The sequence below is a fragment of the Erpetoichthys calabaricus genome, chromosome 8 (assembly GCF_900747795.2).
Source record: "Erpetoichthys calabaricus chromosome 8, fErpCal1.3, whole genome shotgun sequence".
NCBI lineage: Eukaryota > Metazoa > Chordata > Cladistia > Polypteriformes > Polypteridae > Erpetoichthys > Erpetoichthys calabaricus.
The window spans coordinates 85,685,708-85,713,289 of record NC_041401.2 but is presented as its reverse complement, the minus strand read 5'-3'; the positions used below and the strand labels follow the sequence as shown (position 1 = coordinate 85,713,289).

General features: G+C 37.0%; 1 protein-coding gene across 1 annotated transcript in view; it reads left to right on the top strand.

Annotated features, from left to right (window-relative positions):
• The window catches only part of zzef1 (zinc finger, ZZ-type with EF hand domain 1), a 281,144-nt gene that overhangs the window by 45,532 nt on the left and 208,030 nt on the right, over positions 1-27,582 (top strand). Inside the window, exons 8-12 of the mRNA XM_028807021.2 lie at positions 2,798-2,976; positions 7,967-8,062; positions 10,593-10,684; positions 11,579-11,727; positions 27,015-27,126. Coding sequence (XP_028662854.1) covers positions 2,798-2,976; positions 7,967-8,062; positions 10,593-10,684; positions 11,579-11,727; positions 27,015-27,126 — 628 coding nt within the window. The remainder of the gene's footprint in view (positions 1-2,797; positions 2,977-7,966; positions 8,063-10,592; positions 10,685-11,578; positions 11,728-27,014; positions 27,127-27,582) is intronic.

The window sequence follows — 27,582 nt, the reverse complement described above, 5'->3', positions numbered from 1 at the left end:
CCGCCACTTAAAAGTTCATGAGCCGCTCATGCTGTAGTGAGTAAAATGGATTAACGGAATGAGAGACATCTCTTGCACAATACAAGACAAAAACATATCATGTTCAGTTTTTGAATTCTTCCTCAATTTTAATTTTATTTTTTCAGTGCCATTTCATATACTGTAGATTCCGGAATATAAGCCGAAAATTTCGTCCTAGATTTTTGGCTTGGAGTTTGGGGGTCGGCTTATGCAACGAGTATCGTTTCAGATTCAAGATTTCCAGCGCAATGCCGGTTTTGCTGATGAATACGGAAGTAATTAATGATGAAACCACAGCGCCATCTTTCAGATGAAGTAACTTTGAATGCCGGTACTTTAAATTAAATAAAGAATTTATTCAAAAAAGTGTTTTAGTTGTTGATTTTATTAATAAAATTTATAATAAATTATCGGGAAGTTTAAAATAAAATACCGACTGTAAATGTCACTATAAAAAATCCTTGAATGAAGAAATCGCCAATCCTCTTACCGCTGCCGTATAGTAATTAAGATGAATGAGTATCATAATTGAATTTAAAGATTAGGATTAGTAAGATTTGATGAATAATTAGTTACTGTTCGGCATAGTAAGGTTCGATCCATTATGAAATAAAAAAAAAAAATAAGATTTTATATTTAATATATAATTATAATTTTATTTACAATGATCCCGGGTAAATTATTATACAATAGCACAGAGCAATTTAATACTGTTCACAAATAACTTCATAACAATACATAATTAGTAAACTAATTGATATGAATTATTAATCATCAGTTGAATAACAATTATATTGTCTTTGAGACACAATTACCGCGGGTATATACACAATTGCTGACTAATTGTCATGGTTCAATCACTATGTAAACACTGAAACACTCGTATACACTAATATATATGAATTTAATACTTACTACACACTAAAATCCATTGAATTCCTCATCATCGCTATCCTCCCCACCGAATAACACATTCCAGTCCTCTGGACAAATCATATCATCATACATGTTGTACTTCTCGGTATCGTCGATAAGCTGGGCGAGAGGCACATCATCATCATCCTCTCATAACATATCATCTTCCGTACCGTCCATGGCATTAATGATGGAACACTTTTTGAATGATTTTATCACAATCTCCGGTTTGATCTCAGCCCATGCCTTGACAGTCCACTCACACACAGTTGCCAAAGGTGCAGCACGCATGTTACCAGCAGCGGTAAATGTCTGCAACCCAGACAGCATCCAAGTGTTCCACTTTTTGTGCATTAAGACCTTGAACGGTTTGTTCAGGCACACATCCAAAGGCTGAAGTACGGAAGTTAATCCACCAGGAATAACTGCTATGTCTGTGTTAACTTTATTTAACTCCGCCTTAACATCGTCCGCTAAATGTGACTTAAACATATCCCACACAAGAAGAGCACGTTCACGTAACATCCCACCAGGACGACGACTCCACACCTCTTTAATCCACTTTTTACAGCCATCCTCATCCGTCCACCCTTTCTCTTGAACATGAACAACCACTCCACGGGGAAATTTCTCCTTCTTTGGCAACATTTTTCTTTTGAAGATCACCATTGGTGGTAACTTTGTCCCATCAGCAAGGCAACATAACACAACAGTAAAATGCTGTTTTTCATGACCAGTTGTCTTGACGAACACAGTCTTCTCTCCTTTCTGGTTAACTGTCTTGTTACTAACAACATCAAAAAACATAGGCGTTTCGTCCATATTTGCAATCTTTGTGAGCGGGTATTCATGTTTCTTTTGGTGCTTAATGACGAAGCTTTGGAAGGCAGTAATTTTATCATCTAAATCTCGAGGAAGCCGTTGAGCCATCTTCGTTTTTGTTCGTAGGACTAGACTGTGGCGATTCATGAAATGAGTGCACCAGGATCTCGACGTCTTGAAGTCTACAGCATCACCTTTATTCTTCTCAGCCCATTTTAAAGAATGCTGACGTATCAGGTCACAAGTGACGATGTAACCTGATGCACGATGTTCGTTAACTCAAGTGACCAGTTCTTCTTCCAGTTTCCGCCATTTACAGGGTCGACCACGGTTGGCGCATTTAGTTCTCGGCATGGCTTTTAAAGATGTTTCAGCCTTCTTCCATTCTCGTACTTGTTTCTCGTTGATGCCAAAGTGACGAGCTGCTGCACTGTTATTTGATTCATTAGCGAACTTTACAACTTTCAACTTAAATGTGCTGTCATATTTCATACGTTTTTTCATAGGTGTACTCCTTTTTTTTTTTTTAACAAAAAATTTTATGTATTACCAGGTATATTTTTATTCACCAATAATGTTTTTAAAAATATAATAATGGTATACATAAACATTTATTGCGTATTTAAGTTAATCAAATTTATAACGAGTCTCCGGGAATCCACCCGCCGATGTACCGAATTTGCGTATATAGTTTCAACACAAAGGTCTCATTTTACCAAACTTCTTCGCAATCACTTCCTGGTTTCCATCAAAAATGTCGGCAGTCTCAAATTCTCGCCGATAAACATGATAAATATACCTGAAAAAAAATTTAGAAAATTTTGCTTGGAGAAGGGGGTTGGCTTATATACCAGTCATCGGCAAATACATGTAATTTAGTAGGTAGAAAAGGGGGTCGACTTATATACCGAGTTGGCTTATATTATGGCTGCGGTATGTTGATGCTATTTTAAATGTTTGGTATACCTAAAAGCTACTCATTTAACTTTGTACTTTAGACAATTTGTCTGTATATTAATACATTTCTCATTTAATTTAGGTGCTGTGTGACACCGGAAGCCAAACTGACCCTGCTAGCCTTTGCTCTGGCCCGAGGAAGTATTGCCAAGGTAATAATGGCACTTTCTGCCATTAGTGACTGCCTTGACGCAGAGTATAAAGCTTCCTCACTAATTGAGTCAATGGTCCAGGTTAGGCTCAAACTTCTATTCAAGTATGGTGAGTACATGCTAATATTGATTGTTCTTCATGTTGTGTACATGTTCCCCTTTCAATTAGTAATGGATGTTTGCAGTACTGCACCTGCTTTAAGTATCAATCATGAGGAATATGTTTTTTTTGTTTGTTTTTTTTTTATTTTATAAATAAACAAATCCCAACATATAGCTCTGCTTTGGGATAAAAAAAAAAAAAAAATTGTTCCAGTTTTTGAGTAATTTCTTTCTCACGACCACTGCTTGTGGATTTGAGTATTTTTTTTTAAGTATTTGTTTATTTTTGAACTGAATGATTACTTTCTGTAGCTAACAATATTAATAAAAGTAAGCTTTTTACAGTAATGTAATAACTAGCTGTCTTAACTGAACTAAGTACTATGTAACTTACTGATTTTCTGTATACAAAATATGTAGGTTTAAGAGGTTTAAGCTCTAATATTATTGGCAGGCAGTGTGGTGCAGTGCTCTTAAGGCTTTGTACTTTAGACCCTTAGGTTGTAGGTTCAAATATTGTTACAGACACTGTGTGTCGCTTCACCTAGCTGTGTTCCAATTAGAAAAATAACCATATAAACAATTGTCTCAAATGTTGTAAGTTGCCTTGAATAAAAGCATCAGTCAAAATAAGTAATAAAAGTAATTAAACTAAAATAATTCTTAGGTCACTGGAGCTGCTTACTCTTGAGCATGTTCAACACAATTGTCCATAAGTAAAACATTCATGAAGTGTAGATCAATTCCTGATTTTTTTGCTAGTGACATGGCATTTGTTGATGGTTATTGCAAAATATGATTTTACAGAACAGTATATTCTTTTGATTGAAACAGATAATCAGTAGGAATAATATGAAATGTGAGTATATGTAGCAAGCTTATTATAGCTTTGCCTTTTTATATTAGTTTTTATTTCTATATTTTTCTGATCTTACTTGGAAATTCAGTTTAGTTTTAGCTTTCCTTTGTGTATTTTTAGTTTTAATTAAGTTTATATTTTCTTAAAGACATTTATATTTTATTGTTATATATGATAATTTCAGTTTTAGATTTAGCAGTTATGGTGTGGTTAAAGAGCTACTATGGAGTTTAATTTTGTGTCACAATCAGACAGAACTGTACTCTCAACAAGTTTGGATATAATATGAGTTTAAGGTTAGTGGAAACTTGCTGCATTACATGGTTCATTACATGGTTTACTATCTGGTTTTGTTTTTGTCTGATAAAAACAAGCATAATCAAAATCTGGTACTGAATATGAACAATTTTATAAAATTTTAGAAATATGTAATTTGTGCTGAACAAATGTGCATGGACTGTTTGCACTTTTCATCTTCTGTTGCTTAGAATGGGACAATTTGTAATGAAATTTAGGTGAATTTTAAAGTTTGAGGGTTTTTTTCCCTAAATGTCTACACCGCACAACGTATCGTACTCCAAGACGATGTGCTTACAATGAATGCCTTCAATATAGCAATCAAAAATCTCCCATATTGAGCTTTATTTTCTAGCAAGCCATATTAATCTCTGATTCCATCTCAGGCACATAAAATTTATAGACAGAATTTTGCCACCTGCAAGCTTGAAAAGATATCAAAAATCTTAATACATAATTCGCCTGCCTACTCACTCACGTCCGTCCGAAGCCAAATGCGCAGTTGCCTTCTGCGCACGTCCGAAGCCGAAAGCGCAGGAGCCTTCTGCGCAGCTGACCGAAAAACCTTATGAGACCGACATCCAACCCCAACATCGCGGCAGGTGGTGGATTTACGGCCGCAAAAATTCAAAGAGAAAGGCGACTTCGATTAAAGCTCTAGAGGCCTGAAAGGCGATTTCGACTACAGTTCGAGGCCTAATTACGCATTCTGATTCAATTATGCATTCATTCAATACACCTATATCAGGTTTGTGGTGCTTATACTTATTACTATTCCATATTGTAGTGGAACATTCATCATTCAATATTATACTATAGGCCTGGAAAATTCATCAACTAACAGTACAAGCCTGTACAGTAATGAGTAAAAAGGACTACAATCATTACAAAACAACTTCTTCGTTACTTATCATTTGTTCTTCATACACTGCTGACACAAACACGTGCCCGTTTCATCTTACGTTGTCGAAACGGGCTCTTTGTCTAGTCAAAAATAAAAAATAGATTCTACTGTGTTCTGAAATGTGTGATCATGAAAATCATGGGGGCTTAGGAAGAACAGGGTCTTAGGCTTGAATCAGTGTGCATACCCCTCCTGGATCTACTGAGAGAAACAAAGAAAAACAAGCATATAATGTCAAAGGTAGCGGCAGTGAGACTTGAATAGCCCATGCATAAAACAGTAAACCCTTAATGAGCAGAGTAAGACTGGTTAATATGAGTATGGACAGCCACAAAATGGCAGAGACAGCATCTGAAATTAGGAACAATGTATACATTTTCTAAACCCACCTATCCAGAGCAGGAATCCTGGAGCCTCTCCCAGCAGCTTTGGATTCAAGGCAGGACAAATCCCTGGTATGCAATATGTATGATGTGGCTGATGTTAAGAACTAAAAGAATATCATATTTCAACTATCCATTTTGAGAGAGAGAGGAAAATTGTAGAAAGGGGGACAAATATTTTAAAACATAATTCTGCTACTGGATTATTTTCACAATATTGGGTATTTTGAGCTGTGAATGTAAAATAAAAAAGATTAATGAATAAACACCGAATAAAAACAAAAACACATTAGTATGTTTAGTTTTTCACCAGTTGGCAGACTCTCTTCACCTACCTGCCTGTAGTTCGGTAGAGACATTGCCAACTCAGGAATTGTACAAGGTTTGTATCGCTTCGTTGTTAAACGACCTTTTTAAAGCAAAAGTGATTAGTCTGCAACAATATGGTGATCTTGTATGTTGACTGTCAGTCTCTGTATCAATGCTGTTTTATTTTCAAAAAGGATTTCTCCTGTTCATAGTGGCAGGTGAATTATTAATTAAACAAAATGCAGACACCTGAGAAATAAACTGAAATGTTACTCACTTGTGATTTTTCTGTCGATACCGTAAAGGTTTTGTTGACCAGCACATTCCGACTTCATTCTAACTTCAGGCGTTTGAATTGCATATTGCTATATAAGAAGCGCAAAGAAATGCGGCATCTCATCATAATGGATGTCAGACTCATGAAGCCTAGAATTTGGCTTAGTGTGTGCTGCTTTTTAATAGTTGCTGTGTACATACTGTATCTTGGGCTCAGTCAGAATTACAGCTGATGTGTGTCATTTATGAACAGACTGAGATTTTGTAAGGGATTTTCTGTATCTAATACTTCTCTCTTGAGTCCTGGAGATCCAGCGAACAGCAGCTTAGAAAGCTACTGAGCACATTCAAAGCAAAATCATCACCTTGGTATGCTTCACTAACACTTGAGCCAGAATCTGTCATGCTGTTACAATCCGCTCCTGAAGAACTGTCACTATTATTGCACAGTAAATTGCTTTCTATTTCACATGCTTTACGCGCTCATATTCAGCTTGCTCTGTCACTGCAAATGCTGTGTGAACACCCACCCTCTGTCACTACGTGTGTGTGTGTGTGTGTGTGTGTATATATATATATAATATATATATATATATACACACACATTAAGGGATCTAATCCTCACAGTCTTAACACCAAGTTAGTTAAGCTTCAGGAATATCTATCTGTCCAATTAGGAAGCATAAGGAATTGTGAATGAACTTTCACCTAGTTTTGGTGCAAATGAAAGTGACAACATGTGCACCGTAGAGGCAGTAGCAAGACAAACCTGATAAAGGGAATGGTTTTATAAGTGGTGGCCACAAACAGTTGCTCTCTTGTTATAGTTCCTGACTGTTTCTCCTCTAGTTTTGTGTTTTGCTAGTGTCCTTGTCACTACTAGTAGTGTGAGGCGGTACCTGCAGCCGATTCTGGTTGCACAAATAGTCAAGCCTCTCCAGGATGGCATATCCATATGTGCTGTTGCAAGAAGGTTTGCTGTGTGTCCCAACACAGTCTCATGATCATTGAGGAAATACTAAGAGATATATTTACACTGGGACCTATTAATTTTCCACTCTTATTGTATCAGGAGTATTTATTCCTGCTGAAGAGGACAGTCATTCAGTGATGGTGCCACTTATGCTTAACAACAAGTACTTTGTTTTTTTTTGGTGATGACATGGGATGTCTTTGCTCAAATAGTTATTTTCCCAGAATATTTAGAGAAATGACTTTGTCTTGCCATTTTAAACCATAGATCACATTTTTAAAAAATGAACATGGCATGCAAAATGAAAGGAAATGACCAGTTAATGCCATACATTTCTGCATTTTTTTAAGTTGCTTTTGTCATTCTAGTATGTTTCATTGATGACCTTTCTCCTTGCCTGGTCATTAGTTTTAGAGAACATCCTGATCTTTACCATATCCTGGTAGTGCCATATTTCCTTTACCTCCTAACAGTGGCCCCCTCCATGTACCATTTTAAATATAATGTATTTGAAATTCTTATACATATCTTCTGAGTCAGACCTCTCAAAGTACCTTTTTGTAAGACCACCATAGAGCTTTTATTTAGCTCCCTGTGGATATTTTACTGTAGTAATCAGAATCCGATGTTGTCATTTCAGTTTGTCAGGTGAAGGCAAATTATCTTTGTATGTTATTTTCAGTATGATTATAACCAACACATTGAATGTTTCTTTTTTCATATTATTTTTCCTAAATATTATCCATTTCAGTTTTATGTGATTGGTTGCAAGGTTTTGTTAAAGGCTAAATGTGATTTGTCTTGATTTCCTATTTTAAATCTACAACAATTGAAAAGTTTTTATTAGAGTAGTGGTAATTGTACTAAATCTTCAACTTGCTTATGTATTTGTAATTATTTCTTAGTTTTCTAGAGTGAGTTGATATATAATTTAATGATACTACTATATATCTGTAGTTTACATTTGTTTCTTTTAAATTTATTTTCCTTTAAAAGGAAATATGCTTCCACTGCAGCTACAAGCCTGTGATGTAAAGGGCAAAGAAGAGAAATCTGGTCCAGAAAACATGTTAGTTGAAGGGTCCGGAGATGGTAAGTATAAAAACATCTTTTTTACTTTAGTTTTAAGATTCAACTTCTTAAAGAAAATTAATATGTGAAACAGAGGGTAATTAATCACAATAATACAATAGTCATGCTTAAAAAATTTATCACTTCAAGGTGGTCATTATTTTAGATATTATGTGAACCTAAACTTTTAATATAAGTAATTGAATATAAACAATGATCATGAAAAGTTTTAGTGAAATCATTGTGGCACATCCTTTAATAGCACATTATTACTACAAGATATGATATCTGCATGTTAAGGCAGCTGAAGTTGTTTTTTAATAATAATAATGATAATAATTCTTTACATTTATATAGCACTTTTCTCACTACTCAAAAGTGCTCTCCATGCAGGGAGGACCCAGGATGTGAACCCATGAGCAACGCACTGCAAAGCAGTAGCAGTACCACTGCACCACCTGAGTTTTTCTGACTTAGGTTAATAAGAAACTGAAGACCTTTGAGAGGCTGATTGTGTTTTGTGTGAGTCTTCTTGTGGTAGATCACCTGGGCTTACTGCAGTTTCCATTTTGGGCAAAAATTGGATTGAAGGATGCAATTATCTGGACCACAAGGCCTATTCTCACTAGGACAAAGCTGGAGCACTGTGTGTGTTTTTTGATTTTTTTTTTCCAGTGCCTTCAGTACCTTCCAACCATCCCTATTAAGGAGTAATCTCAGAGATATGCAGATGGATGAGCCTATAGTGTCCTGGATAATCAACCCTCTGTCTGGCATATTGCAGTTTCTTAAATATTTGTAACAGCTCAAAAAACTTGCTTCTAAGGAGACAATAGGGAAAGGTCTTCTATTCTTTGTTTAAACAGTTTGGCAGTGAATTGCCTTGTTGCTTGATATACACCCCCATGTCATATACTTTGTTTTATGATGTTAGTAAACAAAATTTATAGCGAAATCACACCTCCACGCTAACATAAACTCTGCAGTCAACTGTTTGCTTTTTATGCCTGGTAAAGAGTCATCAGATTATCCTAGTTACAGGCTGATCTCATTTATGAAATCTGATGTCAGATTTCTAGTTAAGAGTTTTGGCCAGTCATTTTCAAATTGTAAAATGCAACCTCATCTACCAGGTCACCCAAAACAGTCAGATTGTATTAGTTCTTCAACACTTGCTATACATTTATTAAAAGGATCATTCCCATGATGCACCTGCAGCATTGTTTTCGCTAGATGTCAAGAAGACTGAGTTGTCATAATTTTTGGAAGGTTCTGCAAGCAATTGGATTTGGTGATATTTTCACCAAAGACATGATTCTTCTGTTGCACTCATACCTTTACATTTCAATATTGCTTTTCTGTAATTAAGATGAATATAATACTATGACTTTATTAAATAAGTGCAATGCTACCCCTTCGTCTCATTTATGTTGGGCATATTGGCCAAGGATTAAACATTCTCACTTTGGCCGGGGTGGATAGGTTGCGTCCCACATTGATTTTGAACTTTATCATTGGACCTTCATTAATGTCCCATTTGCCATTGATTTTTCTCTTCCTCTTTACCTGATTCAATTGAATATAATCTTAACCTTGCCTTATTGCCTTCTGAATGTTTTTATCTAATTGCACAGAAAATTTCAACAAATAAATTAAGCTCTATTTTCTGATACCCTTCAACTTTTTCAGTAAGAAAAAGACTACTATTTTTGTGGGATTATTATTTACCACACTTGTGAAGAAATAATTTCGACTTGAAAAATGCAGCACTTATCCTTTTACATCCATTCGATTACTATAACTTTCTCATTCCTAGACTACAGTAATGTATCAATTCTCTGTATTGTGGTAGGATTTTTAAGTGTATTTTCTTAATCAAGTGCACATTTAGTGTTGTGATATTCCATTAAACATATTAAGATGGCTGTCTTTCTTTATTATTACAACTGTCATCCTTCATTCACTTAATAAATCAGTACACCAAAAGTAAAATGCAAAGTAAGCAAAAGTTTACATAAACATAAGTTTATGGTGTGAAACAAAGAAAAATAAACCCATTACCATTTTTGACCAAAATGTACAGCTCTATGTCAGAGTGCTAATCAACAATTTCTTTGAAACATTTTTTGTCTCTCCATGTTTATTTGCAATGATAATATAGATATGCTATTTATGGTTTAAAATGTTCAGTGTACAAAAATAAAATATAGCACAGCTAACTCATATGAAGTGGTGTTGGGTGGGGAGAATTGAGAGGGAAGGTGTTTGATACCATCACCGTCTTATTTCCATAAAAGCATGTGTGTGTGAGCTCTTACAAACATGCTAAGGTTTTTGCAAATGCACTCCCTGCTGTGTTTCTAAACTTATTGAACATATTTAAGTTTTGAACAGAAGACACAGATGTGATTTCCCTAAATTAATGCAATTTTTTGCTTCAAATGTTCCTTGAAATTAGTTTATTTTGGTTATTTTACAATATTTGAACATTTAAGAAATAAATCTAAATTGGCATGTTTTGTAATTCATGTTAAATATTTTTGTTTTTTAGGTTTTCTCACTGAAACAGGAAGGACAAGAGCCACTATTATATTTTCAACAGGAAATGCAATGTACTTCCAGGTCACCCAGATTAAGATCAAGGTAAGATTCAACCATAATCATAATGATTTAATTAAAGTATCGGAAGAAAATGCAATATATAGACTTGCCTTGTTGAATAGTAAGAATTGCCTTTTGTTGTAATGGCATACAACCATAATGGTATTTAAAAATTACCATTGATCTTCAGAGTCACTTCATTTAAATGATATTTCATGTTTTTATTTTTATTAAAGAAACCCTTAATAATTTCACCTGTAAAATTAAAATGAACATAGTTTTGCAGTTTAGGCAAACGTTTTTTGAACAATTAAGCAGAAAGTTATGATTTACAGAACTGTTTTAAAAACATTTTCCAAATGATTTTAAATTTTCAAAAATGCTCTGTTAAGAGAACTGATATATTTTAGTACATTATTTCGAAGGTTTTTTTATTATAGTTGCTTTTAACTATGTTAAAATGAAGATATCTATTAGTAATTTGAAATGGCCTGCTGTATGCAAATGATACGTTAACAAAGAATAAAGACAAAAGTAAAGAAAATTTATATAATGAAATATGGTAATTCAGTAATTTTCAAATTAAAATTAAAAAGTGAAGTAAAGGAATTGGTAATATTTTTCTCATGCATTATTTGAAATATTTGTTTTGTGCTTAATTATTGTTTTGTTATAGTTATCTTCGTTTAATATTTCAAAATTATTTTGCAAAGAAATGTGTGTGTAAGAAGACAGAGGAATATAAACTTGACTGTTTAAAACCTTTACAATACTTCTACATCTTTAAAAACTGCTGTTGCAATTAGCTTTGTAAAATGAACTGCATTTTAACTAGTAAAATAAAACTATTTATTATTTAAAAAAAACCTACAATTTTACAAATTATGCAAAGACTGTTGTTCCCTTTGAATGCACCTTTTTATTTTTATGATTTAGGTCCGTAAAGGAGCAATTGGTGCCAAATGTGGTTTGGTATTTACATACAATGATGAAACAGATAGATTTGATGCCGAAAAGCACTTCAGGAAATTCAGAAAATATGATACCTGGGACTACAAAGAATACTGTGAATTTGCAAAGAGCAGGTAAGAAACCAATCTAAAAAATAAATGTAGCCCTAAATGATTGGGGCATTCTTATACCGTATTTTCCCATGTACCACCGAAAATTAGCATTAGAAAATCAGGTGCGCGTCATACACGAGGAAATTTTTTTCTGTAATGTTTACTACTTCTACTTGGGCTCTCTCCCTTACTCTCTTTCTCGCTCGCTCGTGCGCTCTCTCTCTCTCTCTCTCACTCGTTCGCGTGTGCTCTTTCTCTCTCTCTCTCTCTCTCTCTCTAGCTCGCTCTTTCATCATGCAACAAAGACAGAAGGGCATTTCGCTGAAAACGTGCCCTGAACTCTTCCTATACAATCACAATGCGCGTTGTACACGGGGCAAATTTTTTTTGTGATTTTCTTTGTAAAAATTAGGGTGCGCGTTTTACACGAGGGCATGTGTTACACGAGTAAATACGGTATATTTATTTTACACTGGGTATAATCGCCCCTTCAACTTTTTTCAGTGAAGTATATGCGTGTGTATACAGTAATCCCTCCTCCATCGCGGGGGTTGCGTTCCAGAGCCACCCGCGAAATAAGAAAATCCGCGAAGTAGAAACCATATGTTTATATGGTTATTTTTATATTGTCATGCTTGGGTCACAGATTTGCGCAGAAACACAGGAGGTTGTAGAGAGACAGGAACGTTATTCAAACACTGCAAACAAACATTTGTCTCTTTTTCAAAAGTTTAAACTGTGCTCCATGACAAGACAGAGATGACAGTTCAGTCTCACAATTAAAAGAATGCAAACATATCTTCCTCTTCAAAGGAGCAAACGAATCAATAGGGCTGTTTGCTTTTAAGTATGCGAAGCACCGCGGCACAAAGCTGTTGAAGGCGGCAGCTCACACCCCCTCCGTCAGGAGCAGAGAGAGAGAGAGAGAGTTAGAGAGAGATAGAGAGAGAGACAGATAAAAAAATCAGTACGTGCCCTTTGAGCTTTTAAGTATGCGAAGCACCGTGCAGCATACTTAAAAGCTGCACACAGAAGGTAGCAACGTGAAGATAATCTTTCAGCATTTTTAGACGAGAGTCGTATCGTCTAGGTGTGCGAACAGCCCCCCTGCTCACACCCCCTACGTCAGGATCAGACAGAGAGAGAGAGAGAGAAAGAAAAGTAAGTTGGGTAGCTTCTCAGCCATCTGCCAATAGCGTCCCTTGTATGAAATCAACTGGGCAAACCAACTGAGGAAGCATGTACCAGAAATTAAAAGACCCATTGTCCGCAGAAACCCGCGAAGCAGCGAAAAATCCGCGATATATATTTAAATATGCTTACATATAAAATCCGCGATGGAGTGAAGCCGCGAAAGGCGAAGCGCGATATAGCGAGGGATTACTGTATGTGGAAATATTGGTGCCAGATTCTTGATGAATTTTTTATTTATTTATTTTTTAACCATCAACCCTGTGTGTTAGATGGTCTCCCTCCTGAGCTAATTTCTTCATCATTAAAATAACAGTCTCTACCCATCAATGAAATGATCCACCTCATCTGGCTATCTAAACCCAAGAATTAACATAGTAGTTATCACTTTACTTTTAAAGCAAAGATCACAGGACCTTCAATTTATTTTTATTTTGAATGTGCAGTTGTTGCCATTTCTTCTTTTCCTTCTGTGACTTTGCAGCTTCACTTAAGTGACTGACAAATGCATTTATAGACACTGGTGCATGACTAGATTTTGGCAGGCATGATGCAGCACATAGTTGGTGAATCAAGGTCCAGTTCTTACGACTCTTCTTCATATCTTGTCATATTATTGTTGTCACGTGCAAATAATCAATAGGTTCTGAAGTTCTAGCAAAATTATTCAGACAAGGGAATATAGCATAAGCAAAAATCTCTTAGTGTCATGAGATACAAAATATGATTTTTGTGAACAAATGAAAGACAAAGAAATGATAAACGTAGAACTTGGTCAGGGATAATACAAGGGTTAAAACCATAAGGTCAAAACACCTTAGTACCTAATTTTAGGGGCTACTTGGAAACTATGCCGAGAATATCGAGATGTAGTTTCATTCATTGATGAATAGTGAGTGTTGTGACTGCTGTTATATTTATATTTATCCGGTGATGTCAGCAATGTCACAGACATGGTCATGTCACACTACATTAAGCATCGTGTAACCAAAAGAAACAAAATGGTACCAAAATTACCCTTTGCCAAAATAAATCAAAATGAAAAACAAATTACAAAATACCATGATGCACACACAAAGTCACTTATTGAAAACAATATATTTCAGTTGATTCATCTGTTGTTTCAGACAATTATATAATTCATCCAGGGATGTATTGTTTTGTGGAATAATGATGATACTCCACTTTTTCCGTAAAGACATTCCAGGTTGCTTTTTGAAAGGTCTGTTACCATTTTGTTTACTACTTACACCTGGTAAAGTTAGACTGTTGTGTATAACAAAAGGTTGATGTTGACTGTATGTCAGCAGTATGTTACAGTCTGCTGATGGGGGGTGACCATTCGTACATGAAAACCAAAACAAGTATGGTGAAGACTCTCTTTGCCACACTGCAGTCTTAAATGTGCCACTTACTTTAAATCATGTATATGGACAAGGACCAATAAGGATCCATCTCTCCCTTATAAATATAGACGCAAAACTGTTAATCTTGGCTTGTCGCTTAATAACTTAGAATGGCATTAGTACATTAATTCTGATCAGTTTGGCATTATATGCTTGTGGTTAGTTGATAGATACTGGTCCTTTTCTTTTGAGCCCTACTGCTCTTCTTTCCTTTGATTGAGAAAACGTTTTCAAACACATAAATTAGGCTTATGGCAGGCAATGAACAACATGGGCTTTGGTATTGGTGTTGTAAATGCAGTTTAAACTCTTTACTCTTTCCCCACCTCATTCCATCCACCTTGTATATTCTCCTTTAGTAGAGTAGCCAGGCAGGACTGTTCTGTCTCTCCACTATTGCTTAAATTATTCTCTTGGTGCAGTTGAAATTGCCATCTTAACTTCCCTGCCTCTAATCCCATTACACATTTAAATGCCAGTCGTATGATATTGTTGTACACAAATGATCTCCTCCGGTAATTACCTGTCTGATACCCACTATATATTAGAGTTATTCAGTTATTTTAAAATCTTTTCTGGTTACAATTTCATGAACTTTCTTTCTTGTCTTATAATGACACAGTCCACCAAGCTTCCCTACCCTCCTTTGTCCCTGTATATACCTGTCTCAGACATTTAAGACTTGATATTTTTGCTTTAGCCACAGCATATCCTCTAATAACTACAGACCCATCTTCAATGATATAAGAGCCTTCTTTAAGTAGTTTAAACTTTCTTTCTTTTCCTCTTGTCTTGCCATTATCAAATCAAATATATCATGTTTTAATTTTGTGAATGCTATAGTTGTGTTTCCTCCTCCAATAAAATATTGGCTACAAGTGAGATAGCGGTTTTTCATGTAATGATAATAGACCTAACCTTAAGCATTCAGATGTAGTCTGAGAAAGACTGGGGGCTGAGGTTCTACTACCTGACCTATGTTTGGGATTTCATTCTCCACACTATTTGGTCTCATCCTCTTTCCCATCAACGTCCATGGAACCTTATAGAGTCTGCCATTGCTTCCCCACTTTCTCTTCAGGGTATTCTTTTTGGCTCCATGTTAAAATTATCCTTGTGTCTTCTGATCTATATCCCATAACCCTGCTCATATATTCTGTGGAAAAAGTGGGCTTTGCCCATTCTCCTAAGCTTAAGCTTTTTAGTGGCACAAAAGGTCTATTAAGACAGCAGATTTAACAGGAATGCAGAAATCCAGCTTTACCTACCCCAGCCTACATTCCAGAATAAACGACTGAACTGTTGCTGTTACCGTACCAGAAGCAGCGTGTACTTTATCAGATAACAGAGGTTAAGGTTAGGTCAGAGTTGAACTGACATCTTTGCAGAGGCTCCTTTCTGACCAGAAGGGGCCTAATTGACACCCAAGTCAAAACAAAGAGCTGTTGTTCACCGAGTGATAACTGTGATAAACAAAATAAAGAGACTATGAGCAGGCACTGATTTTTGTAATTGGAAGTGACTTTAATGTAATCACAAGAGGTTGTACCTTTCTTCAAAAACTAGCTGCACTCATCTGTCTTGAAATCTGAAAATTGACAGTCTCTTCTCTTTGTGGACATGAAAGTTGAGATCCACTCTGCCAAGCCTAACCTTGAGCCAATAGCTGAGCCCAGACTGAGAAGAAGCTTTTACTTAAAGGAGGACACTTCAGCATCTAAACTGTTGCTCCTGAAAAAGTAATTCTTTTCCCCATGAAGTTGCAGAGTACACATCAAAAAGTACAATTGACAGCATGCCAGGAACAAAATACCATGTTGCAAAGCGAAAGGAGTGCGCTCCAATGCAAGAAAAGCAACAACTCCATGCAACATCGGACACCATCCTTAAAGACTTAGTTTTACAATGTTAGTTTATCTGTGCCAAGATAAATTAGAACTCTAAATAGCTAACCTCTTCTTTGTTACATGTTTCTCTCTCTTCTGTCTTGTGTGTGTGTGTGTATATATGCAGTTATAATATTTCTACAATCCTTGTTTTTATCAGTAAATTCTATTATTCTGTTTCTTAAAATGCTCATTCTTCGGTTACCTTGATACAAGCCTAACGAAGACCACATCCTACAGAGAAAGTGAAGGAAAATAAGTAGAGCCTTATCAAATTTTTTAAACAATTACCGCCATTGTCAAAGGCAAAACTGATAATTAATTAAGCAAGTTAAATTCTCACTTTTTTGTACAGTGGCCAGACCTATGTATTCTCATTGAACAGCATGTCCATGTACTTGGAAATCTGTTTGACAGCTCATAACTTGTGACGTTTTACTTTTTGCAGGTTTTTTTTTTTTTTAATTATCCTACCACAACTTTTTTTTTTCTGCCTACAACTCTGATCTGCATTTTGCACATGTGAAGTTTCACTAAATGTTCCCCTATTAACTTACCTATTGTATTTTGTATTTTATTCTTTCTCTGTCCTCTTTTGTTTCTTTCTCATTACTCCCTCTTCTTATTACTGTGTAAAGCTTCTTAAAAACCTTTCCTCCTAATTTCTCTTTGGTCCTAGAGACCTTTCTCCTCCTCTACCCATGGGATACAGTAACCTTCAGTGTTTGATATTACTCCAGAAACCCCAATTACAAGTGTACCTGCAATTATTGTGGAGGTTCACCTATGCCACATTGTAAAGCTATATATGGTGTGTGAGATTTTGTGTTATGTGTGTGAATGCTGGTTATATCTCCTTTATAGTGCTCCATGGGTATGGCTTTACTTGCCTGTAGACAGGTGCTTTATGCAAAAGGAGCCTCCTGTACATCTGCTTTATAGTAACCCATGTGTATGGCTTTAATTGCTTATGGGCAGCTGACTTAAGAGAGTTACAAGCTACAATACTTGTGCCACATTTTAAAGCAGGCACTTGCTTACTGGACTGCTAGATGAGCTTAGTACTATACCTTGGCCCAGCCAAACAATATGTAGTTGCATTTGTAATAAAACAAAATTATTCACATACAGTTAAACCAATAGTAACAAAGACGTAGAAACTATTTGAAAAGAGTCATCTGTAGAGACATGAAGTAAGAATGAAGTAAAAGAAACAAAGTTCAAATCAATAAAGATTTAGAATGTAACACTAGAATCCCTGAAGCCTACGAAAAAACTTGTAATCCCAGGCCATCTTACATTCCTTTGCACCTCTCCATTAGTGTCTTATTTTGTAAATGTGTTGCTTCAGCACAAGCAGACTGGTTATCCCATTCCCCTACTGACGCAGCTCAACTCGAGCAAAAAGTTATCCCAGCTCAAATCTTGTTTATCTGGGGGTGAGGTACCTGGAGTTGTATAGGGTTATATATCGTTATTTGGAAGACATGCATTTCATATGTGATCCGTGTCTACAATGAGCTGTGTAAATGTAGAATGACAGAAAATGCGAGAAATGCAAGAAATGTTATACACAAAACTAAAATAGAAACTTTTTTCATGTTTTAGTACTAACGACAAAAGTTTGTCCCTTATATGAAATGGCACAGTATTTGCATATAACCTACACAAATTCTTCCATATACTTTATCATCTCTAGATTACTTATAATACATCAAACAATATAAATGCTATTTAAATAGATGACTTTGGCAAGCAATTTTCACTTTTCAAAAGAGCTAAGATTTTTATTTTCTCGCTGAGAGATAGCACTTTATGCTCCCTCTTAGCTTTTGATAGATTGCTTTGACCAATTAATTGCATTTGTACAGAAACCAAAGGTGCCCACAGTGTGACTCCAAAGGCCTTACAGCACCTTACTGATGGGATTGCTTATCAAACTGCTTTTGTTTTAAAAAAAAAAAAAAAAAAAAAAAAAAAAAACACTCGGGGTAGCGCTTGCTGCTGTGCATGTGTGTGTCCCTGTCAACAGTAACTGTTTTGTTGGTTGGAATTTTAGAATTCAATTTACAATATACTGACTACCTACAGTCTGTGCGTGTCCAAGGTGTTTGTAGCCCGCACAGCTTTTTGCACACATTTGTGTCTAGATAACCTTACCCAAGTTTAAATGCTGATGACCTGGCCAAGTGTCTGCAGGCTCATTCATGCATGGACTTACATTGATTGTCTTGGTGTGGAGCAATGGTTTAAGGAAATCCGATTTCAGTTTAACTTTTTGGATAGTGATTGTTTGTTTGACTGTCTTTTTTCCAGAATGTCTGTATGTCCTTTGTGTTTTATTTAAGAACCCCGCAGTACTGCGGGAATTGTAAACATGGAAATCATTTGCACCTTGGCAATTGGTAGCGCTTAGTTACTGAGGTACGATAGGTGAGTGAGAAAGAGCTTTCCTTTTATAAAGGCAGTGATTGCCAGAGAATGGAGTCTTTCTGCTGAGCAGAGCAAAGGTGCTTCATGTGAGCAGAGCTAGTCAACTGAAGTGCAGTGTGGTGGCTCAGCAATTAGCTGTCATATAGGAGCTGTGAGTTTACTCCTATGAGCCATTTTATTCAGCTCCCATGGTGGGAGGCTACAGCAGATCACATCATTTTCACATCTGAATGGATTTAACATAGTGCTTGATGCTAGACAAATTCAAGATTTGATTTTTGGAACTTTCTGGATTTTTTTTTCTTTAAATATTTTCGATTCGTGGTTGGTTGAATCCAGCACAACAACTGTATTTAAACAATCTTTAGTATGGCTTGTTTCACAGCTCAAAGTTCAATATGGTTTCTTTGAGATGCATCAGTTAATACGTCTTATTTTTCTGTGTCTTTAAGAAATAGGTTCACAGTTCAGTGTAATGTTGTGAGCAAACATTTCAAATCATCATACAATATCCAGTTAAACATTTGGTGTATATTTTAGTCTACTCCATGTAAGACCTATCTGATAGGTCTTACTCTGATCCTCTTTGCCATTTGGTAAACCTGGCACTTTTCTCCACATGTTCTGCCATCTTTTCATTCTGGTATCTAATTAATTTCTTTGTTTTTCTTAAAATATTCCACTGTTACTTCAAACTTTCTGTCTATTAAAGTTCTCTTCGCTACAGCTTAATCAGTTGAAAGTTGGAGTACATCTGCTACTTGTAGTTTTTTTCTTACCTCCCATATTGCCTTCTGTTACCAATACATCTTTTTCATTTTGCTAGTAAACATTGTTTGACCATAACCCCTTTACTTTCATTTACTCTGGATACTGCGTTATTCCATTATATTTACCATTTAATAGATGGCACTTTTTATGTCAATTATAGCCTCAAGCCTTTTATAGTATGCTGTAGTCAGTTTTCACAATTTGCATGTTTAATATTTTTCCACTTGTACTTTTTTTTTTTTTTTTTAAGGACTAACTACTATGGATGAAAAGCAACCCCACAACATGTTGCTGCCACCACACATTACTTCAATTTAGGGATGGTGCTTCCTAACCGATAGGAAAACACAAATACATATCACTTATCATTAAATTCAGTAATTTAGTTTTGGTCTAATCAGACTTCAGATCTATCTACAACATGCTTCTCTAGGCACCTACTTGCCTTTTTTTTCTTTTATTTTTTTTTTTGGACTGGGTACATGAGTTCAGTTTTGATTTTGTGTTAACTAATAGTTTATTTGTAATGTTGGTTTTATAATTCATGTTCAGTTTTGTATTCAGTTTATACTTACTAACAGTGCTTCTAGCTATGATCCCAGTTTGCTACGCAGTAATTACAAATGTATCAAAAAAGTGCAGTATAAACACCAAACATAACAATGAGATAAACAGAAAAAATCATGAAGTATATGCAAAAATGTATATAAAGAATGTGTATTTGTACCCATCTATCTATCTATCTATCTATCTATCTATCTATCTATCTATCTATCTATCTATCTATCTATCTATCTATCTATCTATCGATATAGATATATATCATATATATATAGATATATATAGATAGATATAGATATATAAATCTATATACAGTAGATATAGATCTATAGATATAGATCTATATATATCTATATATAGATAGATATATGTAGATAGATATATATATACATATATATATATATAGATATAGATATAGATATAGATATATATAGATGTAGATATAGATATATATAGATATAGATAGATATATATAGATATAGATATCTCTAGATATACAGTGGTGTGAAAAACTATTTGCCCCCTTCCTGATTTCTTATTCTTTTGCATGTTTGTCACACAAAATGTTTCTGATCATCAAACACATTTAACCATTAGTCAAATATAACACAAGTAAACACAAAATGCAGTTTGTAAATGGTGGTTTTTATTATTTAGGGAGAAAAAAAATCCAAACCTACATGGCCCTGTGTGAAAAAGTAATTGCCCCCTGAACCTAATAACTGGTTGGGCCACCCTTAGCAGCAATAACTGCAATCAAGCGTTTGCGATAACTTGCAATGAGTCTTTTACAGCGCTCTGGAGGAATTTTGGCCCACTCATCTTTGCAAAATTGTTGTAATTCAGCTTTATTTGAGGGTTTTCTAGCATGAACCGCCTTTTTAAGGTCATGCCATAGCATCTCAATTGGATTCAGGTCAGGACTTTGACTAGGCCACTCCAAAGTCTTCATTTTGTTTTTCTTCAGCCATTCAGAGGTGGATTTGCTGGTGTGTTTTGGGTCATTGTCCTGTTGCAGCACCCAAGATCGCTTCAGCTTGAGTTGACGAACAGATGGCCGGACATTCTCCTTCAGGATTTTTTGGTAGACAGTAGAATTCATGGTTCCATCTATCACAGCAAGCCTTCCAGGTCCTGAAGCAGCAAAACAACCCCAGACCATCACACTACCACCACCATATTTTACTGTTGGTATGATGTTCTTTTTCTGAAATGCTGTGTTCCTTTTACGCCAGATGTAACGGGACATTTGCCTTCCAAAAAGTTCAACTTTTGACTCATCAGTCCACAAGGTATTTTCCCAAAAGTCTTGGCAATCATTGAGATGTTTCTTAGCAAAATTGAGATGAGCCCTAATGTTCTTTTTGCTTAACAGTGGTTTGCGTCTTGGAAATCTGCCATGCAGGCCGTTTTTGCCCAGTCTCTTTCTTATGGTGGAGTCGTGAACACTGACCTTAATTGAGGCAAGTGAGGCCTGCAGTTCTTTAGACGTTGTCCTAGGGTCTTTTGTGACCTCTCGGATGAGTCATCTCTGCGCTCTTGGGGTAAATTTGGTCGGCCGGCCACTCCTGGGAAGGTTCACCACTGTTCCATGTTTTTGCCATTTGTGGATAATGGCTCTCACTGTGGTTCGCTGGAGTCCCAAAGCTTTAGAAATGGCTTTATAACCTTTACCAGACTGATAGATCTCAATTACTTCTGTTCTCATTTGTTCCTGAATTTCTTTGGATCTTGGCATGATGTCTAGCTTTTGAGGTGCTTTTGGTCTACTTCTCTGTGTCAGGCAGCTCCTATTTAAGTGATTTCTTGATTGAAACAGGTGTGGCAGTAATCAGGCCTGGGGGTGGCTACGGAAATTGAACTCAGGTGTGATGCACCACAGTTAGGTTATTTTTTAACAAGGGGGCAATTACTTTTTCACACAGGGCCATTTAGGTTTGGATTTTTTTTCTCCCTAAATAATAAAAACCATCATTTAAAAACTGCATTTTGTGTTTATTTGTGTTATATTTGACTAATGGTTAAATGTGTTTGATGATCAGAAACATTTTGTGTGACAAACATGCAAAAGAATAAGAAATCAGGAAGGGGGCAAATAGTTTTTCACACCACTGTATATCTATATATAGATATCTCTATATAGATATATATATATATATATATATATATATATATATATATTAGTTTATTTATTATGAACATGTTCTTCTTAAGTTTGCAATGTACAAGTAAAATTTAAGGCCAGTACTAAAAGTGGCAGAGAGCTGGCCGAATCTTGGCTATCAAATGACAACGCCATCAACAGACACTTGGACATAAATCTAGCATATCTATATCTATATATATATATATATATATATATATATATATATATATATCATATATATATATATCATATATATATATATATATATATATATACTGTAGGTAGATAAATAAATGAATATATAAATCACTTTGTCAGTCTAGAGATTTAAAGTATCCTAAATCTTAAGATCATAATATTGTAGGAAAGTGTGGATGAGAATAGTCAATTGATTGATGTGTGATGCTGTTTGGAGTTACATGCTGTTGTTGCTCTGAATTTAAGCAGAGAACTTTTCTTGATTTGGAGTGAACTCTTTGTCTTTGGTGTGGTTTTGTGTTTTAAATTGGGATCCATCACTGACACCGAGCTTAAGCTTTAAGGAATGGATCCTAGAACTAGCATGGAATGTCATCGCTAAGGCTCTATAGAGAGTGGCTTCCAAGTTCCCCAAAAATATCTATCTTTCACCTAAGAGAGTGGGTCAGGTAGAAGAGATGCATTTGCCAATTTGTAAACAAACATATAGCCTCCTTTGCTTGGATCAAAGTCTGTACCATTTATAGATTGAGTATCTGCTTACAGGTATATTACAGTATTTTGTCCATCAGAGTCAGCCAGAGTTCAACTTGTGGTTGCAGGCTTAAATTTATTTGCAGTGTAAGGGATAGCCGGTGTCCTTACCCAATTAGGACGCCCTTGAGATGGAAGTACGAGTGAGACAGCATGCATAGGGCATTGTCTTCCCCGGACTGCTAGATAGCAGCTCCCCTGGGTTGCAGTAGTGCCACAGTTTCCCACAGGGCATCATGAGACTTGAAGTTTTTTCAGCTCAGCCCCGTTGGGTTTCATGGGTGCTGCCAGGGAGTGCTATGGGGACTGGAGAGCCCTACTTTGTTGGGCTCTCACCTCACATGGAAGTTCTTCCGAAATATAGCTTTGGAACACTGGAAGTACTTCTGGTGGGGCATAAAAGGAGCTGCCTGGCACTTTTGTGGTAGCCAGAGTTGGGACGAAGGAGGGCGAAGCTTGTTGGGAGGATCAGAGGAGGCAGACAAAGAGAGTGAGAGACAGAGAAGAAAATGAAGAAAAGCATTGCAATGTGCTGTTGATTTCTGTACTTGTGGTTGTTGCATTGGAAACACACAGTAGAGTTTCCGAAAATAAAACTTTGTGCTTTTACACTTGTGTCTGAGCCAGTTTTCTGTAAAACCTTTGAAATAAGACATGTGAAATCATCATTTTTAAGAACATTTAGATGTAAATCTGACTTCCTTAATAGCATCATAACAGCGACTATTTTGACAACAGTGGTGTTTAACACTTTGTAGGGTGAAAAGCATATCAAAGACAAGTCAAATAGTGACCTTAAATGGTTTAATTATTTAAAAAAAACTTTGTCTAGAGTATAATTAGTGTGTTTAACCTTTCATAATTTGGAGAATCCATCCATCCATCCTCTTCCGCTTATCCGAGGTCAGGTCGCGGGGGCAGCAGCTTGAGCAGAGATACCCAGAATTCCCTCTCCCCGGCCACTACTTCTAGCTCTTCCGGGAGAATCCCGAGGCATTCCCAGGCCAGCTGGGAGACATAGTCCCTCCAGCGTGTCCTGGGTCTTCCCCGGGGCCTCCTCCCGGTTGGACGTGCCCGGAACACCTCACCAGGGAGGCGTCCCGGAGGCATCCTGATCAGATGCCCGAGCCACCTCATCTGACTCCTCTCAATGCGGAGGAGCAGTGGCTCTACTCTGAGCCCTTCCCGGAGGGCTGAGCTTCTCACCCTATCTTTAACACTAGAATTACCAGAGCCTACGAAAAAACTCGTAGATCCGTCCCACCTTAAATCACTTCACACTTCTCCATCAGTGTCTTTTGTCCTGTAAATGTGTCGATAAGCAGCAAACAGCAAGTAGTCTGCTATCACATCCCCCACCGGCGGAGTTTTCTCAGCTCAAATCTGTTTACCTGCGTGTCGGTAGACATTGACAGGGAATTGGAATGAGCGATTCGGTGGCGCAACGGTATAAGCTGCTGACTTATAATCAAATCTTTGTGGGTTCGATGCCTGGCCAGTCCGTTTTGAGAACTGAGCTGCTTGTAGTCTTATTATTTTAGTATTAAAACATACATTTGATTCCAGTCTGTAACAGCCGGTGTAATTTATGATACTTGTAAAGGTTAGCTTTGTTTTTTTTTTTTTTTTCTATTCTGCTGTTCTCTATTCTAAACCCCCAACCCCCCCCCAAATTTTGACACTGCTGTTTTCACATAGACACGCTATAACAGAGGTACACTCAACTCATGTCGACAATTCTACGTCGGATCGAGAATGCACTTTTGCCATCGCTGCACTTTGTATATGTACATGGGAAGCTCTGCACTCGTGGTTTTACGCTGTAGATCTGGCTCTTACATACAAAGGACGTCAGATGTACAGCATAAAGTCACAAGTGAACTGCAGAGCTTCCTTTGTTTGATCGTCAGAGGCATGCTCATAAATTACACGTGTAATGTCACGAAAAATACCTGCTGACACTTTAGTACGCGAGCAATGATACGAGGATGCAGTTAGACCTTTTTTGGGCACATACACCACGCTAGTGTTTAGATCTGGAAATTGTAGCGTTGGCGAAATAAATAACATGCGAGCTATAGCGCGTCATTATGTGATCCAAATAAATAACATTTGAGCTATAGCGAGGTATAGCGCGTCTTTACGTGATCCAAATAAATAACATTTGAGCTATAGCGCATCTTTATGTGAAAACAGCAGTGTCAGATGGGGAGGGGGAGTAGGGTGGAATCGTGAAAGCGACAGAGAATGAAACTGAATAAAAAAAAACCAAAACAAAGCTAACCTTTACAAGTATCACAGATTTACACCGGCTGTTACAGACTGACTGAGCGCATTTGTTCTGTTATATTTGTACCTGTTGTGAAAGTGTTTCTTTGATATTTGGACTTTAGGCTTCACACATTATAAACTTCATGTCTACATTTTGTCAATTATTACTAAAATATGAAAAATGTTTCTGTTTTAACGATGTGTTTACATAGATCGTTGTAGACACGGAACACACACGAAATGCATGTGTTCCAAATAACGATATAGTATTTATAAAAGGTGTCATTTTGCTTGACTTCTCACTCTATACAACTCCAAGCAACTGACACGCAGGTAAAGAGATTTGAGCTCATAAAACTGTGCGGCAGTGAGAGATGTGATAGTAGGCTGCTTGCTGCTTATCAACACATTTACAGGACAAAAGACGCTGATGGAGAAGTGTGAAGCGATTTAAGGTGGGACGGATCTACGAGTTTGTTCGTAGGCTCTGGTAATTCTAGTGTTAAGGGAGAGCCCAGACACCCTGCGGAGGAAACTCATTTCAGCCACTTGTATTCGCGATCTCGTTCTTTCAGTCACTACCCATAGCTTATGACCATAGGTGAGGGTAGGAACATAGATTGACTGGTAAATTGAGAGCTTTGCCTTACGGCTCAGCTCCTTTTTCACCACGACAGACCGATGCAGAGTCTGCATCACTGCGGACGCCGCACCGATCCGCCTGTCGATCTCACGCTCCATTCTTCCCTCACTCGTGAACAAGACCCCGAGATACTTGTAATCCTCCACTTGAGGCAGGATCTCGCTCCCAACCCTGAGAGGGCACTACACCCTTTTCCGGCTGAGGACCATGGTCTTGGATTTGGAGGTGCTGATTCCCATCCCAGCCGCTTCACACTCAGCTGCGAACCGATCCAGAGAGAGCTGATGATGACGGCCTGATGAAGCAAACAGGACAACATCATCTGCAAAAAGCAGTGACCCAATCCTGAGTCCACCAAACCGGACCCCCTCAACATCCTGTCTGCGCCTAGAAATTCTGTCCATAAAAGTTATGAACAGAATCGGTGACAAACGGCAGCCCTGGTGGAGTCCAACTCTTACTGGAAACGGGTTCGACTTACTGCCGGCAATGTGGACCAAACTCTGACACTGGTTGTACAGGGACTGAACAGCCCTTATCAGGGAGTCCGGTACCCCATACTCCCGGAGCACCCCCCACAGGATTCCCCGAGGGACACAGTCGAACGCTTTTTCCAAGTCCACAAAACACATGTAGACTGGTTGGGCGAACTCACATGTACCCTTCAGGAGTCTGCTATGGGTGTAGAGCTGGTCCACTGTTCCACGACTAGGACGAAAACCACACTGTTCCTCCTGAATCTGAGGTTGGACTATCTGACGGACCCTCCTCTCCAGAATCCCCGAATAGACTTTTCCCGGGAGGCTGAGGAGTGTGATCCCTCTGTAGTTGGAACACACCCTTTGGCACCCCTTCTTAAAGAGGGGGACCACCACCCCGGTCTGCCAATCCAGAGGCACTGTCCCTGATGTCCATGTGATGTTGCAGAGACGTGTCAACCAAGACAGCCCTACAACATCCAGAGCCTAATTTGGAGAAACCGTACTCAATAGGAGATGAAAAAAATGGCTAAAGTTGTTTAATATTCACATACATATTTAGAATCACTTTTACCGGACCCTTTCACAGAATCCCTTGCACTTAAAATATTTTACATGGATTTTATTCAGTTATTGGAATGGTGGAAAAACTTATATCATTATCTAATATAAACCTTGTCAAGTCCTTGTAGAATTTAATGCAGAATTACAATAATTAAGAAGCCAAGTTATTTAGTTATAAGTCCATATATAAGTGGTCTTTTGACAGTTTTTATTTTATTATTTTAGACGTGGGTCTCAGGTCTTGGATGTGAGTGAGGATGATCCTGTTGGCTGGTTTGAATTAGAAGATGATTGGAACAATGTTGAGATCAAACTGCGGCAGTGTCGGGTCACTAAGGTAAATTTTCTGTTTGTGTATTTTTTTTGCCATTGCTCATTAAGTAAAATATGATACTTAAAGTAGTTGATTTACTTCATAGTAATGCTCCTTTAGTCAAGGATTGCAGTCTGTAGAATGTACTCCTATGTTTGTCTGATTCTGCCTTGGTAGTGTTTGGGCTACACCTCTTCCTGGGACTTCATAGGGTATGAGAGATTTTGCATAGACAATGTTTGATGTTTTTAAAGATCCTCCATATTGTCAAGGAGTTGACAATGGTGAGGGGTCAAGTGTCTTAGTATTATGTCAGGCTTTTTCCATTAGTTGTGACCCTGTGTTGTGTGAGAAAACTGAATTACCCTATTTAGGTAAAGTAGTTCCTTAGTATGTATTATATATAGAGCCCAGTCCAAAGACATGCATGGTTAAGTGGATTTGTGATACTAAATTGGCCCCAGTGTGTGATTGGGGGTG